General features: G+C 47.2%; 1 protein-coding gene across 1 annotated transcript in view; it reads right to left on the bottom strand.

Annotated features, from left to right (window-relative positions):
- The window catches only part of flt4 (fms related receptor tyrosine kinase 4), an 81,341-nt gene that overhangs the window by 31,912 nt on the left and 32,412 nt on the right, over positions 1-17,017 (bottom strand). Inside the window, exons 9-12 of the mRNA XM_084197952.1 lie at positions 14,553-14,715; positions 4,397-4,532; positions 426-534; positions 128-258 (exon numbers count right to left, since the gene is read on the bottom strand). Of these exons, the coding sequence (XP_084054078.1) occupies positions 128-258; positions 426-534; positions 4,397-4,532; positions 14,553-14,715 (539 nt within the window). The remainder of the gene's footprint in view (positions 1-127; positions 259-425; positions 535-4,396; positions 4,533-14,552; positions 14,716-17,017) is intronic.

Genomic DNA, 17,017 nt, shown 5'->3' with positions numbered 1-17,017 from the left:
CAATCTATACCAGGTGAGCTGTTACCTGTGGGTTCAATCTATACCAGGTGAGCTGTTACCTGTGGGTTCAATCTATACCAGGTGAGCTGTTAACTGTGGGTCCAGTCTGTACCAGGTGAGCTGTTACCTGTGGGTCCAGTCTGTACCAGGTGAGCTGTTCGTAGGTGTAGTTGTCAGCGATGCAGCTTAGCGACACCTCCTCCTGCTCCAGAGGTTCCTCAGACGGACCCAGCTCTACACTGAACCCTTCTGGGATAGCTGGGGGGAGAGAGGGACGGGATTGTTTTTTTTTGTACTACTACACAAACTATTACTATTACTATTACCAAAATATCAGATATATTTATTTATGTATATATAGTGCATATTACTGTACAGTACTTTGTATGCTAAACCAAGAGAAGGAAATAAGTTGTAATACTCACTGGTCACATAGAAGTATATCAGCCTTTGGTCTTTACCCACTTTGTTGTCAGCAGAACATTTATACATGACTGATACACTGGCGTTCTGGATCACCAGTCTGCTGACTATCTATAGAGGAGAGGAGAGGAGAGGAGAGGAGAGGAGAGGAGAGGAGAGGAGAGGAGAGGAGAGGAGAGGAGAGGAGAGGAGAGGAGAGTATAAACGTTCTGGATCACCAGCCTGCTCAATATCTGTAGAGGAAGAAATGGCTTTCATACAAAATACACCTGCTGTAGAGGGAAAGAAGAAGGGTTCTAAATGTGTATTATGCTTTGAAGTGCTTTTTTACTAGACTAGACAACTGACTGGGTTTTTTGTAAGAACTTGATACTTTGAACCATAACCTGGAATCCACACTGAATCTATCCACTAGTATCTACTCTGGATCCTGTTGTCCCGGCTGTCCTGGCTGATTCCATGCTACTCTGGCTCCTGTTGTCCTGGCTGATTCCATGCTACTCTGGCTCCTGTTGTCCTGGCTGTCATGGCTGATTCCATGCTACTCTGGCTCCTGTTGTCCTGGCTGTCCTGGCTGATTCCATGCTACTCTGGATCCTGTTGTCCTGGCTGTCCTGGCTGATTCCATGCTACTCTGGATCCTGTTGTCCCGGCTGTCCTGGCTGATTCCATGCTACTCTGGCTCCTGTTGTCCTGGCTGATTCCATGCTACTCTGGCTCCTGTTGTCCTGGCTGTCATGGCTGATTCCATGCTACTCTGGCTCCTGTTGTCCTGGCTGTCCTGGCTGACTCCATGCTACTCTGGCTCCTGTTGTCCTGGCTGTCCTGGCTGATTCCATGCTACTCTGGCTCCTGTTGTCCTGGCTGTCCTGGCTGATTCCATGCTACTCTGGCTCCTGTTGTCCTGGCTGTCCTGGCTGATTCCATGCTACTCTGGCTCCTGTTGTCCTGGCTGTCCTGGCTGATTCCATGCTACTCTGGATCCTGTTGTCCCGGCTGTCCTGGCTGATTCCATGCTACTCTGGCTCCTGTTGTCCTGGCTGATTCCATGCTACTCTGGCTCCTGTTGTCCTGGCTGTCATGGCTGATTCCATGCTACTCTGGCTCCTGTTGTCCTGGCTGTCCTGGCTGACTCCATGCTACTCTGGCTCCTGTTGTCCTGGCTGTCCTGGCTGATTCCATGCTACTCTGGCTCCTGTTGTCCTGGCTGTCCTGGCTGATTCCATGCTACTCTGGCTCCTGTTGTCCTGGCTGTCCTGGCTGATTCCATGCTACTCTGGCTCCTGTTGTCCTGGCTGTCCTGGCTGATTCCATGCTACTCTGGCTCCTGTTGTCCTGGCTGTCCTGGCTGACTCCATGTTACTATGGCTCCTGTTGTCCTGGCTGTCCTGGCTGACTCCATGCTACTCTGGCTCCTGATGTCCTGGCTGTCCTGGCTGATTCCATGCTACTATGGCTCCTGTTGTCCTGGCTGTCCTGGCTGATTCCATGCTACTCTGGCTCCTGTTGTCCTGGCTGTCCTGGCTGACTCCATGCTACTATGGCTCCTGTTGTCCTGGCTGTCCTGGCTGATTCCATGCTACTCTGGCTCCTGTTGTCCTGGCTGTCCTGGCTGACTCCATGCTACTATGGCTCCTGTTGTCCTGGCTGTCCTGGCTGATTCCATGCTACTCTGGCTCCTGTTGTCCTGGCTGTCCTGGCTGATTCCATGCTACTATGGCTCCTGTTGTCCTGGCTGTCCTGGCTGATTCCATGCTACTCTGGCTCCTGTTGTCCTGGCTGTCCTGGCTGATTCCATGCTACTATGGCTCCTGTTGTCCTGGCTGTCCTGGCTGACTCCATGCTACTCTGGCTCCTGTTGTCCTGGCTGTCCTGGCTGATTCCATGCTACTCTGGCTCCTGTTGTCCTGGCTGTCCTGGCTGATTCCATGCTACTCTGGCTCCTGTTGTCCTGGCTGTCCTGGCTGATTCCATGCTACTATGGCTCCTGTTGTCCTGGCTGATTCCATGCTACTCTGGCTCCTGTTGTCCTGGCTGTCCTGGCTGATTCCATGCTACTATGGCTCCTGTTGTCCTGGCTGTCCTGGCTGACTCCATGCTACTCTGGCTCCTGTTGTCCTGGCTGTCCTGGCTGATTCCATGCTACTCTGGCTCCTGTTGTCCTGGCTGTCCTGGCTGATTCCATGCTACTATGGCTCCTGTTGTCCTGGTGTGGCTGTGTTTTGATGGTGGATGAGAACACGGTCTCTGTGGAAGTTGACGTGACTCAAATCTTTCCGCTGCCGCGACCGCCACTACCTCACAACAGGAACTGACCTCACAGGTGTGACCCACAACAGGAAGTGTGCTGTGTGTGCGTTTTCATTTGTGTGTTTGTGTGTGTGAGTGCCCGTTCGTCTATATGTGTGTGTGTGTGTGTGTGTGTGTGTGTCTGTGTGGGGGGGGGGGGGTGTTTATTGCCATTCCCCTCAGGAAGTGTGCTCAGGAAGAGGGTTCAAAATATTTCTGATGTGGAAATGGAACACTTGCCCTCTCTTCTCTCTGATTGACAAATACTGTTACACAGTTCACTGTTTGGGACACTTAGGCAGTGGTGGAAAATTTACCCAATTATCAGACTTGAGTAAAAGTATAGATACCTTCATAGAAAGTTACTCAACTCAAGTAAAAGTGAAAGTCACCCAGTAAAATACTACTTGAGTAAAAGTCTAAAAGTATTTGGTTTTAAATATACTTAAGTATCAAAAGTAAATGTAATTACTAAAATATACTTAAGTATCAAAAGTATAAATCATTTAAAATTCCTTATATTAATCAAATGTATTTGTCACATGTGGTGAATACAACAGGTGCAGACCTTACAGTGAAACGCTTACTGACAAGCCCTTAATCAACAATGCAGTTTTAAGAAGAATAGATTTAAGAAATTATTTAGTAAATAAACTAAAGTTTAAAAAAAAGTAACACAATAAAATAACAATAACGAGGCTACAGTATATAAAGCGGGTACCGGTACCGAGTCAATGTGCTGGGGAACAGGTTAGTGGAGGTAATTGAGGTAATATGTACATGTAGGTTGTGGTAAAGGGGCAAAGCAGACCGCACCATTTTCTTGTTTTTAAAATGTATGGATAACCAGGGGCGCACTCCAACACTCAGACATTATTTACAAAAGATGCATGTGTGTTTAGTGAGTCCGCCAGATCAGAGGCAGTAGGGATGACCAGGGATGTTCTCTTGATAAGTGGGTGGACCATTTTCCTGTCCTGCTAAGCATTCAAAACGTAACGAGTACTTTTGGTTGTCAGGGAAAATGTCTGGAGTAAAAAGTATAATATTTTCTTTAGGAATGTAGTGAAGTAAAAGTTGTCAAATATAGAAACAGTAAAGTAAAGTACAGACACCCCAAAAAACTACTTAAGTAGTACTTTAAAGTATTTTTACTTAAGTACTTCACACCACTGCACTTAGGTAAAAATACTGTCACCCAGTTCACTGTTTGGGACACTTGGGTAAAAATATTCCAGTTCAGGGTTAGGGACACTTATATAAAGTGTTGTTTTGCCATCTAGGCTAAGAGACTATCTTCCTGTTCTTTCTCTAAGATACTAAATCTTTACTAAATCATCAATCTTTGATTGTAAATTGGTGTACAATTCAATTTAGAACTGCAAGCAACAAAATAAATCTCCTACCTACTAAATCCTAATTGTAAACTTTATCAAAATGATGTAATAACATGGTCATGATTCAACATTTGGATAACATTTGGATAACATTTGGATAACATTTGTTCTCAGGGAAATGTTGAAATGTTGGTATAGTGAGAAATATCTAACCCTCTGTCTCTCTCTCTGAGATACTTGATCAGAACGATATAATAATATGATAATGTTGTCATGATTAAACATTCAGATAACATTTGTAGTATTGTTAAATGCTGTAAACTTTTGTGCAGGGAGTGAGAACCAACCTTCTGCCTTCCGTCCACCACCTCGACTGACGTCTCGATGTTCTCTATTTTATTCCCGGTGTTCTCTGAGTCCAGGTCCTGCCAGTTCTGACAGTCTGTGATGCGGTCGCTACGCCCCTTACGATCCCTCCGACTCCTACAACACAGAACAGAACAGCATAGTCTTTCACCACGGCCCCTTACGATCCCTCCGACTCCTACAACACAGAACAGAACAGCATAGTCTTTCACCACGGCCCCTAGCCACCCTATTCCCACTTTTTCCTTTAGTCATTTTTAGCAGACGCTCTTATCCAGAGCGACTTACAGTTCGTGAGTGCAGACATTTTTTTCATACATGAAATGTAGCAGTGTATATTACCCAAAATGTTTGAAACTTACAACCTCAAATGAGACATGAAATTAGAAATACTTTTATGAGTCCTTTTGGGGGAATGCGATGCATGTGTAATGAAGCACTGAAAACAATCAGGTTTCATTACCGATGACTGAGGGCCCTTTTGATAGCCTGGTGTTACTTTTGAGAAATATACGCTGGTGTCGTGATTGTCATGTGAAATAGGCCGACATTACAGGGGGGTTCTATCGCTTTCAGACTATTTTCACAAGTATTGTGGTAAAATGTCAAAACTCTTAATCCAAAACTCAAAACAGATCATCAAAAAGGCTGTTTTTTACATTTGCTCTTCTGTTTGTATTTTCCCTGTAAACAATGGCTTACTTTTAATATTACCCTAATAAAGTTTGCTGTGTTCCTCTGTGTGTTATGAAGATGTCTCTGAGATGCTGTGTTCCTCTGTGTGTTATGAAGATGTCTCTGAGATGCTGTGTTCCTCTGTGTGTTATGAAGATGTCTCTGAGATGCTGTGTTCCTCTGTGTGTTATGAAGATGTCTCTGAGATGCTGTGTTCCTCTGAGTGTTATGAAGATGTCTCTGAGATGCTGTGTTCCTCTGTGTGTTATGAAGATGTCTCTGAGATGCTGTGTTCCTCTGTGTGTTATGAAGATGTCTCTGAGATGCTGTGTTCCTCTGAGTGTTATGAAGATGTCTCTGAGATGCTGTGTTCCTCTGTGTGTTATGAAGATGTCTCTGAGATGCTGTGTTCCTCTGTGTGTTATTAAGATGTCTCTGAGATGCTGTGTTCCTCTGTGTGTTATGAAGATGTCTCTGAGATGCTGTGTGTTATGAAGATGTCTCTGAGATGCTGTGTTTTATTAAGATGTCTCTGAGATGCTGTGTTCCTCTGTGTTTTATTAAGATGTCTCTGAGATGCTGTGTTCCTCTGTGTGTTATGAAGATGTCTCTGAGATGCTGTGTTCCTCTGTGTGTTATGAAGAAGTCTCTGAGATGCTGTGTTCCTCTGTGTGTTATGAAGAAGTCTCTGAGATGCTGTGTTCCTCTGTGTGTTATGAAGAAGTCTCTGAGATGCTGTGTTCCTCTGTGTGTTATGAAAATGTATCTGAGATGCTGTGTTCCTCTGTGTGTTATGAAGAAGTCTCTGAGATGCTGTGTTCCTCTGTGTGTTATGAAAATGTATCTGAGATGCTGTGTTCCTCTGTGTGTTATGAAAATGTATCTGAGATGCTGTGTTCCTCTGTGTGTTATGAAGATGTCTCTGAGATGCTGTGTTCCTCTGTGTGTTATGAAGATGTCTCTGAGATGCTGTGTTCCTCTGTGTGTTATGAAGAAGTCTCTGAGATGCTGTGTTCCTCTGTGTGTTATGAAGATGTCTCTGAGATGCTGTGTTCCTCTGTGTGTTATGAAGATGTCTCTGAGATGCTGTGTTCCTCTGTGTGTTATGAAGATGTCTCTGAGATGCTGTGTTCCTCTGTGTGTTATGAAGATGTCTCTGAGATGCTGTGTTCCTCTGTGTGTTATGAAGATGTCTCTGAGATGCTGTGTTCCTCTGTGTGTTATGAAAATGTCTCTGAGATGCTGTGTTCCTCTGTGTGTCACACCCGTCGCTATGAACGCTCCCCTCCTGAGTGCCCCTCCTGATCGCCCCCCCCCCGAACGCTCCCCTCCTGATCGCCCCCCCCCCCCCCCCCCCCCCCCCCGGACGCCCCCCTCCTGATCGCCCCCCCCGAGCGCCCCCTCTTGATCGCCCTCCCCCCCTCCTGATCGCGTGCGTACCACGTCTATTTCTATGGACACAAGCACTGTTCATGACACAAACTGTTCACAACCCTCTTGTTGGTGGAGTGAATCTAGCAGGGTTAAAGCTTAGTGAGTGTGTATCTGGTTGGTGGAGTGAATGTTGCGGGGTTAAAGCTTAGTGAGTGTGTATCTGGTTGGTGGAGTGAATCTAGCAGGGTTAAAGCTTAGTGAGTGTGTATCTGGTTGGTGGAGTGAATCTAGCAGGGTTAAAGCTTAGTGAGTGTGTATCTGGTTGGTGGAGTGAATCTAGCAGGGTTAAAGCTTAGTGAGTGTGTATCTGGTTGGTGGAGTGAATCTAGCAGGGTTAAAGCTTAGTGAGTGTGTATCTGGTTGGTGGAGTGAATCTAGCAGGGTTAAAGCTTAGTGAGTGTGTATCTGGTTGGTGGAGTGAATCTAGCAGGGTTAAAGCTTAGTGAGTGTGTATCTGGTTGGTGGAGTGAATCTAGCAGGGTTAAAGCTTAGTGAGTGTGTATCTGGTTGGTGGAGTGAATGTTGCGGGGTTAAAGCTTAGTGAGTGTGTATCTGGTTGGTGGAGTGAATCTAGCAGGGTTAAAGCTTAGTGAGTGTGTATCTGGTTGGTGGAGTGAATCTAGCAGGGTTAAAGCTTAGTGAGTGTGTATCTGGTTGGTGGAGTGAATCTAGCAGGGTTAAAGCTTAGTGAGTGTGTATCTGGTTGGTGGAGTGAATCTAGCAGGGTTAAAGCTTAGTGAGTGTGTATCTGGTTGGTGGAGTGAATCTAGCAGGGTTAAAGCTTAGTGAGTGTGTATCTGGTTGGTGGAGTGAATCTAGCAGGGTTAAAGCTTAGTGAGTGTGTATCTGGTTGGTGGAGTGAATCTAGCAGGGTTAAAGCTTAGTGAGTGTGTATCTGGTTGGTGGAGTGAATCTAGCAGGGTTAAAGCTTAGTGAGTGTGTATCTGGTTGGTGGAGTGAATCTAGCAGGGTTAAAGCTTAGTGAGTGTGTATCTGGTTGGTGGAGTGAATGTTGCGGGGTTAAAGCTTAGTGAGTGTGTATCTGGTTGGTGGAGTGAATGTTGCGGGGTTAAAGCTTAGTGAGTGTGTATCTGGTTGGTGGAGTGAATCTAGCAGGGTTAAAGCTTAGTGAGTGTGTATCTGGTTGGTGGAGTGAATCTAGCAGGGTTAAAGCTTAGTGAGTGTGTATCTGGTTGGTGGAGTGAATCTAGCAGGGTTAAAGCTTAGTGAGTGTGTATCTGGTTGGTGGAGTGAATCTAGCAGGGTTAAAGCTTAGTGAGTGTGTATCTGGTTGGTGGAGTGAATGTTGCGGGGTTAAAGCTTAGTGAGTGTGTATCTGGTTGGTGGAGTGAATGTTGCGGGGTTAAAGCTTAGTGAGTGTGTATCTGGTTGGTGGAGTGAATGTTGCGGGGTTAAAGCTTAGTGAGTGTGTATCTGGTTGGTGGAGTGAATGTTGCGGGGTTAAAGCTTAGTGAGTGTGTATCTGGTTGGTGGAGTGAATCTAGCAGGGTTAAAGCTTAGTGAGTGTGTATCTGGTTGGTGGAGTGAATCTAGCAGGGTTAAAGCTTAGTGAGTGTGTATCTGGTTGGTGGAGTGAATGTTGCAGGTTTAAAGCTTAGTGAGTGTGTATCTGGTTGGTGGAGTGAATGTTGCAGGTTTAAAGCTTAGTGAGTGTGTATCTGGTTGGTGGAGTGAATGTTGCGGGGTTAAAGCTTAGTGAGTGTGTATCTGGTTGGTGGAGTGAATCTAGCAGGGTTAAAGCTTAGTGAGTGTGTATCTGGTTGGTGGAGTGAATGTTGCGGGGTTAAAGCTTAGTGAGTGTGTATCTGGTTGGTGGAGTGAATGTTGCAGGGTTAAAGCTTAGTGAGTGTGTATCTGGTTGGTGGAGTGAATGTTGCGGGGTTAAAGCTTAGTGAGTGTGTATCTGGTTGGTGGAGTGAATCTAGCAGGGTTAAAGCTTAGTGAGTGTGTATCTTGTTGGTGGAGTGAATGTTGCAGGGTTAAAGCTTAGTGAGTGTGTATCTGGTTGGTGGAGTGAATCTAGCAGGGTTAAAGCTTAGTGATTGTGTATCTGGTTGGTGGAGTGAATCTAGCAGGGTTAAAGCTTAGTGAGTGTGTATCTGGTTGGTGGAGTGAATCTAGCAGGGTTAAAGCTTAGTGAGTGTGTATCTGGTTGGTGGAGTGAATCTAGCAGGGTTAAAGCTTAGTGAGTGTGTATCTGGTTGGTGGAGTGAATCTAGCAGGGTTAAAGCTTAGTGAGTGTGTATCTGGTTGGTGGAGTGAATCTAGCAGGGTTAAAGCTTAGTGAGTGTGTATCTGGTTGGTGGAGTGAATCTAGCAGGGTTAAAGCTTAGTGAGTGTGTATCTGGTTGGTGGAGTGAATCTAGCAGGGTTAAAGCTTAGTGAGTGTGTATCTGGTTGGTGGAGTGAATCTAGCAGGGTTAAAGCTTAGTGAGTGTGTATCTGGTTGGTGGAGTGAATCTAGCAGGGTTAAAGCTTAGTGAGTGTGTATCTGGTTGGTGGAGTGAATGTTGCGGGGTTAAAGCTTAGTGAGTGTGTATCTGGTTGGTGGAGTGAATCTAGCAGGGTTAAAGCTTAGTGAGTGTGTATCTGGTTGGTGGAGTGAATCTAGCAGGGTTAAAGCTTAGTGAGTGTGTATCTGGTTGGTGGAGTGAATCTAGCAGGGTTAAAGCTTAGTGAGTGTGTATCTGGTTGGTGGAGTGAATCTAGCAGGGTTAAAGCTTAGTGAGTGTGTATCTGGTTGGTGGAGTGAATCTAGCAGGGTTAAAGCTTAGTGAGTGTGTATCTGGTTGGTGGAGTGAATGTTGCGGGGTTAAAGCTTAGTGAGTGTGTATCTGGTTGGTGGAGTGAATGTTGCGGGGTTAAAGCTTAGTGAGTGTGTATCTGGTTGGTGGAGTGAATCTAGCAGGGTTAAAGCTTAGTGAGTGTGTATCTGGTTGGTGGAGTGAATCTAGCAGGGTTAAAGCTTAGTGAGTGTGTATCTGGTTGGTGGAGTGAATCTAGCAGGGTTAAAGCTTAGTGAGTGTGTATCTGGTTGGTGGAGTGAATCTAGCAGGGTTAAAGCTTAGTGAGTGTGTATCTGGTTGGTGGAGTGAATGTTGCGGGGTTAAAGCTTAGTGAGTGTGTATCTGGTTGGTGGAGTGAATGTTGCGGGGTTAAAGCTTAGTGAGTGTGTATCTGGTTGGTGGAGTGAATGTTGCGGGGTTAAAGCTTAGTGAGTGTGTATCTGGTTGGTGGAGTGAATGTTGCGGGGTTAAAGCTTAGTGAGTGTGTATCTGGTTGGTGGAGTGAATCTAGCAGGGTTAAAGCTTAGTGAGTGTGTATCTGGTTGGTGGAGTGAATCTAGCAGGGTTAAAGCTTAGTGAGTGTGTATCTGGTTGGTGGAGTGAATGTTGCAGGTTTAAAGCTTAGTGAGTGTGTATCTGGTTGGTGGAGTGAATGTTGCAGGTTTAAAGCTTAGTGAGTGTGTATCTGGTTGGTGGAGTGAATGTTGCGGGGTTAAAGCTTAGTGAGTGTGTATCTGGTTGGTGGAGTGAATCTAGCAGGGTTAAAGCTTAGTGAGTGTGTATCTGGTTGGTGGAGTGAATGTTGCGGGGTTAAAGCTTAGTGAGTGTGTATCTGGTTGGTGGAGTGAATGTTGCAGGGTTAAAGCTTAGTGAGTGTGTATCTGGTTGGTGGAGTGAATGTTGCGGGGTTAAAGCTTAGTGAGTGTGTATCTGGTTGGTGGAGTGAATCTAGCAGGGTTAAAGCTTAGTGAGTGTGTATCTTGTTGGTGGAGTGAATGTTGCAGGGTTAAAGCTTAGTGAGTGTGTATCTGGTTGGTGGAGTGAATCTAGCAGGGTTAAAGCTTAGTGATTGTGTATCTGGTTGGTGGAGTGAATCTAGCAGGGTTAAAGCTTAGTGAGTGTGTATCTGGTTGGTGGAGTGAATCTAGCAGGGTTAAAGCTTAGTGAGTGTGTATCTGGTTGGTGGAGTGAATCTAGCAGGGTTAAAGCTTAGTGAGTGTGTATCTGGTTGGTGGAGTGAATCTAGCAGGGTTAAAGCTTAGTGAGTGTGTATCTGGTTGGTGGAGTGAATCTAGCAGGGTTAAAGCTTAGTGAGTGTGTATCTGGTTGGTGGAGTGAATCTAGCAGGGTTAAAGCTTAGTGAGTGTGTATCTGGTTGGTGGAGTGAATCTAGCAGGGTTAAAGCTTAGTGAGTGTGTATCTGGTTGGTGGAGTGAATGTTGCAGGGTTAAAGCTTAGTGAGTGTGTATCTGGTTGGTGGAGTGAATCTAGCAGGGTTAAAGCTTAGTGAGTGTGTATCTGGTTGGTGGAGTGAATCTAGCAGGGTTAAAGCTTAGTGAGTGTGTATCTGGTTGGTGGAGTGAATCTAGCAGGGTTAAAGCTTAGTGAGTGTGTATCTGGTTGGTGGAGTGAATGTTGCAGGGTTAAAGCTTAGTGAGTGTGTATCTGGTTGGTGGAGTGAATGTTGCGGGGTTAAAGCTTAGTGAGTGTGTATCTGGTTGGTGGAGTGAATGTTGCAGGGTTAAAGCTTAGTGAGTGTGTATCTGGTTGGTGGAGTGAATCTAGCAGGGTTAAAGCTTAGTGAGTGTGTATCTGGTTGGTGGAGTGAATGTTGCAGGGTTAAAGCTTAGTGAGTGTGTATCTGGTTGGTGGAGTGAATCTAGCAGGGTTAAAGCTTAGTGAGTGTGTATCTGGTTGGTGGAGTGAATCTAGCAGGGTTAAAGCTTAGTGAGTGTGTATCTGGTTGGTGGAGTGAATGTTGCGGGGTTAAAGCTTAGTGAGTGTGTATCTGGTTGGTGGAGTGAATGTTGCGGGGTTAAAGCTTAGTGAGTGTGTATCTGGTTGGTGGAGTGAATGTTTGCGGGGTTAAAGCTTAGTGAGTGTGTATCTGGTTGGTGGAGTGAATGTTGCGGGGTTAAAGCTTAGTGAGTGTGTATCTGGTTGGTGGAGTGAATGTTGCAGGGTTAAAGCTTAGTGAGTGTGTATCTGGTTGGTGGAGTGAATGTTGCAGGGTTAAAGCTTAGTGAGTGTGTATCTGGTTGGTGGAGTGAATGTTGCGGGGTTAAAGCTTAGTGAGTGTGTATCTGGTTGGTGGAGTGAATGTTGCAGGGTTAAAGCTTAGTGAGTGTGTATCTGGTTGGTGGAGTGAATCTAGCAGGGTTAAAGCTTAGTGAGTGTGTATCTGGTTGGTGGAGTGAATGTTGCAGGGTTAAAGCTTAGTGAGTGTGTATCTGGTTGGTGGAGTGAATGTTGCGGGGTTAAAGCTTAGTGAGTGTGTATCTGGTTGGTGGAGTGAATGTTGCAGGGTTAAAGCTTAGTGAGTGTGTATCTGGTTGGTGGAGTGAATCTAGCAGGGTTAAAGCTTAGTGAGTGTGTATCTGGTTGGTGGAGTGAATGTTGCAGGGTTAAAGCTTAGTGAGTGTGTATCTGGTTGGTGGAGTGAATGTTGCGGGGTTAAAGCTTAGTGAGTGTGTATCTGGTTGGTGGAGTGAATCTAGCAGGGTTAAAGCTTAGTGAGTGTGTATCTGGTTGTGGAGTGAATCTAGCAGGGTTAAAGCTTAGTGAGTGTGTATCTGGTTGGTGGAGTGAATGCTTGCAGGGTTAAAGCTTAGTGAGTGTGTATCTGGTTGGTGGAGTGAATCTAGCAGGGTTAAAGCTTAGTGAGTGTGTATCTGGTTGGTGGAGTGAATGTTGCAGGGTTAAAGCTTAGTGAGTGTGTATCTGGTTGGTGGAGTGAATCTAGCAGGGTTAAAGCTTAGTGAGTGTGTATCTGGTTGGTGGAGTGAATGTTGCGGGGTTAAAGCTTAGTGAGTGTGTATCTGGTTGGTGGAGTGAATCTAGCAGGGTTAAAGCTTAGTGAGTGTGTATCTGGTTGGTGGAGTGAATGTTGCAGGGTTAAAGCTTAGTGAGTGTGTATCTGGTTGGTGGAGTGAATGTTGCAGGGTTAAAGCTTAGTGAGTGTGTATCTGGTTGGTGGAGTGAATGTTGCGGGGTTAAAGCTTAGTGAGTGTGTATCTGGTTGGTGGAGTGAATGTTGCAGGGTTAAAGCTTAGTGAGTGTGTATCTGGTTGGTGGAGTGAATGTTGCAGGGTTAAAGCTTAGTGAGTGTGTATCTGGTTGGTGGAGTGAATGTTGCAGGGTTAAAGCTTAGTGAGTGTGTATCTGGTTGGTGGAGTGAATGTTGCAGGGTTAAAGCTTAGTGAGTGTGTATCTGGTTGGTGGAGTGAATCTAGCAGGGTTAAAGCTTAGTGAGTGTGTATCTGGTTGGTGGAGTGAATGTTGCAGGGTTAAAGCTTAGTGAGTGTGTATCTGGTTGGTGGAGTGAATGTTGCGGGGTTAAAGCTTAGTGAGTGTGTATCTGGTTGGTGGAGTGAATGTTGCAGGGTTAAAGCTTAGTGAGTGTGTATCTGGTTGGTGGAGTGAATCTAGCAGGGTTAAAGCTTAGTGAGTGTGTATCTGGTTGGTGGAGTGAATGTTGCAGGGTTAAAGCTTAGTGAGTGTGTATCTGGTTGGTGGAGTGAATGTTGCGGGGTTAAAGCTTAGTGAGTGTGTATCTGGTTGGTGGAGTGAATCTAGCAGGGTTAAAGCTTAGTGAGTGTGTATCTGGTTGGTGGAGTGAATCTAGCAGGGTTAAAGCTTAGTGAGTGTGTATCTGGTTGGTGGAGTGAATCTAGCAGGGTTAAAGCTTAGTGAGTGTGTATCTGGTTGGTGGAGTGAATCTAGCAGGGTTAAAGCTTAGTGAGTGTGTATCTGGTTGGTGGAGTGAATCTAGCAGGGTTAAAGCTTAGTGAGTGTGTATCTGGTTGGTGGAGTGAATGTTGCAGGGTTAAAGCTTAGTGAGTGTGTATCTGGTTGGTGGAGTGAATCTAGCAGGGTTAAAGCTTAGTGAGTGTGTATCTGGTTGGTGGAGTGAATCTAGCAGGGTTAAAGCTTAGTGAGTGTGTATCTGGTTGGTGGAGTGAATCTAGCAGGGTTAAAGCTTAGTGAGTGTGTATCTGGTTGGTGGAGTGAATGTTGCGGGGTTAAAGCTTAGTGAGTGTGTATCTGGTTGGTGGAGTGAATGTTGCGGGGTTAAAGCTTAGTGAGTGTGTATCTGGTTGGTGGAGTGAATGTTTGCGGGGTTAAAGCTTAGTGAGTGTGTATCTGGTTGGTGGAGTGAATGTTGCGGGGTTAAAGCTTAGTGAGTGTGTATCTGGTTGGTGGAGTGAATGTTGCGGGGTTAAAGCTTAGTGAGTGTGTATCTGGTTGGTGGAGTGAATGTTGCGGGGTTAAAGCTTAGTGAGTGTGTATCTGGTTGGTGGAGTGAATGTTGCGGGGTTAAAGCTTAGTGAGTGTGTATCTGGTTGGTGGAGTGAATGTTGCAGGGTTAAAGCTTAGTGAGTGTGTATCTGGTTGGTGGAGTGAATGTTGCAGGGTTAAAGCTTAGTGAGTGTGTATCTGGTTGGTGGAGTGAATGTTGCAGGGTTAAAGCTTAGTGAGTGTGTATCTGTGTGTATCAGAGTCAGAGGATGTGTGATGCTACGCTGCCCTCTGTGCCTCTATACATCCTGTTGTTAGTTAGTTAGTCCACACATCACTCCTCTCCTCACACACACCTAGAAATACCCCCGGGCACACACACACACACACACACACAGAAACACACAGAAACACACACACACACATTAGCAGCCTAATCTCGCTGTACACGAAGAAAGAAAAAACTGTCACCAAATGGTTTAATACGCAACTACAAAACTACACCTTACCTTACAGGTGTGGGTGTGTCTTACAAGTGTGGGTGTGTCTTACAGGTGTGGGTGTGTCTTACAGGTGTGTTTGTCTTACAGGTGTGGGTGTGTCTTACAAGTGTGGATGTGTCTTACAGGTGTGGGTGTGTCTTACAGGTGTGTGGGTGTGTCTTACAGGTGTGGGTGTGTCTTACAGGTGTGTGGGTGTGTCTTATAGGTGTGGGTGTGTCTTACAGGTGTGGGTGTGTCTTACAGGTGTGGGTGTGTCTTACAGGCGTGGGGTGCTGTTGAGGCCACAGGGGCTCCATGCCCTCCACTGCCAGGTGATGTTGGGGGCGGGGCGTCCGTACCCTGTACAGGTGAGGGTCTGTCTGCTGCCATGGCGATATGGGTTAGAGGGGGCCGCTATTTCCTTCTCATGGATCTGAGGGGGAACTGAGGGTGGGGGGGGTAGAGCGACGGGGGAGGAGGGGGAGAGAGGGGGAAGGTAGAGCGATGGGGGAGGAGGGGGAGAGAGGGGGAAGGTAGAGCGATGGGGGAGGAGGGGGAGAGAGGGGGAAGGTAGAGTGATGGGGGAGGAGGGGGAGAGAGGGGGAAGGTAGAGTGACGGGGAGGAGGGGGAGAGAGGGGGAAGGTAGAGCGATGTGGAGGAGGGGGAAGGTAGATCGATGGGGGAGGAGGGGGAGAGAGGGGGAAGGTAGAGCGATGGGGGAGGAGGGGGAGAGAGGGGGAAGGTAGAGCGATGGGGGAGGAGGGGGAGAGAGGGGGAAGGTAGAGTGATGGGGGAGGAGGGGGAGAGAGGGGGAAGGTAGAGCGATGGGGGAGGAGGGGGAGAGAGGGGGAAGGTAGAGCGATGGGGGAGGAGGGGGAGAGAGGGGGAAGGTAGCGTGATGGGGGAGGAGGGGGAGAGAGGGGGAAGGTAGAGCGATGGGGGAGGAGGGGGAGAGAGGGGGAAGGTAGAGCGATGGGGGAGGAGGGGGAGAGAGGGGGAAGGTAGAGCGATGGGGGAGGAGGGGGAGAGAGGGGGAAGGTAGAGTGACGGGGAGGAGGGGGAGAGAGGGGGAAGGTAGAGCGATGGGGAGGAGGGGGAAGGTAGAGCGATGGGGGAGGAGGGGGAGAGAGGGGGAAGGTAGAGCGATGGGGGAGGAGGGGGAGAGAGGGGGAAGGTAGAGCAATGGGGGAGAGGGGAGAGAGGGGGAAGGTAGAGCAATGGGGGAGGAGGGGGAGAGAGGGGGAAGGTAGAGCGATGGGGAGGAGGGGGAAGGTAGATCGATGGGGGAGGAGGGGGAAGGTAGATCGATGGGGGAGGAGGGGGAGTGAGGGGAAAGGTAGAGCAATGGGGGAGGTGGGGGAGAGAGGGGGAAGGTAGAGCGATGGGGGAGATGGGGGAGAGGGGGAAGGTAGAGCGATGGGGGAGAGAGGGGGAAGGTAGAGCGATGGGAGAGAGAGGGGGAAGGTAGAGCGATGGGGGAGGAGGGTGAGTGAGGGGAAAGGTAGAGCAATGGGGGAGATGGGGGAGAGGGGGAAGGTAGAGCGATGGGGGAGAGAGGGGGAGAGGGGGAAGGTAGAGCGATGGGGGAGAGAGGGGGAAGGTAGAGCGATGGGAGAGAGAGGGGGAAGGTAGAGCGATGGGGGAGAGTGTAATCAGAGTATCAGACCTTGGTCAAATAAATACATATAATATTTACAACTACTTGATTTAGCTTGAAGCTTGAACTTTTTGGCAAAATAAATCAAACTCAGTTCAACTACACCGCTGAGAGTGTGTGTGTTTAACTACACCGCTGAGAGTGTGTGTTTTCAACTACACCGCTGAGAGTGTGTGTGTGTTTAACTACACCGCTGAGAGTGTGTGTGTTCAACTACACCGCTGAGAGTGTGTGTTTAACTACACCGCTGAGAGTGTGTGTGTGTTTAACTACACCGCTGAGAGTGTGTGTGTTTAACTACACCGCTGAGAGTGTGTGTGTGTTCAACTACACCGCTGAGAGTGTGTGTTCAACTACACCGCTGAGAGTGTGTGTGTGTTTAACTACACCGCTGAGAGTGTGTGTTTAACTACACCGCTGAGAGTGTGTGTGTGTTCAACTACACCGCTGAGAGTGTGTGTTTAACTACACCGCTGAGAGTGTGTGTGTTTAACTACACCGCTGAGAGTATGTGTTTTCAACTACACCGCTGAGAGTGTGTGTGTGTTTAACTACACCGCTGAGAGTGTGTGTGTTCAACTACACCGCTGAGAGTGTGTGTTTAACTACACCGCTGAGAGTGTGTGTGTGTTTAACTACACCGCTGAGAGTGTGTGTGTTTAACTACACCGCTGAGAGTGTGTGTGTGTTCAACTACACCGCTGAGAGTGTGTGTTCAACTACACCACTGAGAGTGTGTGTGTGTTTAACTACACCGCTGAGAGTGTGTGTTTAACTACACCGCTGAGAGTGTGTGTGTGTTCAACTACACCGCTGAGAGTGTGTGTTTAACTACACCGCTGTGTGTTCAACTACACCGCTGAGAGTGTGTGTGTGTTTAACTACACCGCTGAGAGTGTGTGTGTGTGTTCAACTACACCGCTGAGAGTGTGTGTGTGTTTAACTACACCGCTGAGAGTGTGTGTGTGTTTAACTACACCGCTGAGAGTGTGTGTGTGTTTAACTACACCGCTGAGAGTGTGTGTGTGTTCAACTACACCGCTGAGAGTGTGTGTTCAACTACACCGCTGAGAGTGTGTGTGTGTTCA

The sequence above is a fragment of the Coregonus lavaretus genome (assembly GCF_964263955.1).
Source record: "Coregonus lavaretus genome assembly, contig: HAP1_SCAFFOLD_1005, whole genome shotgun sequence".
Classification (NCBI taxonomy): Eukaryota; Metazoa; Chordata; class Actinopteri; order Salmoniformes; family Salmonidae; genus Coregonus; species Coregonus lavaretus.
This window is presented reverse-complemented; position numbering and strand designations above follow the sequence as displayed.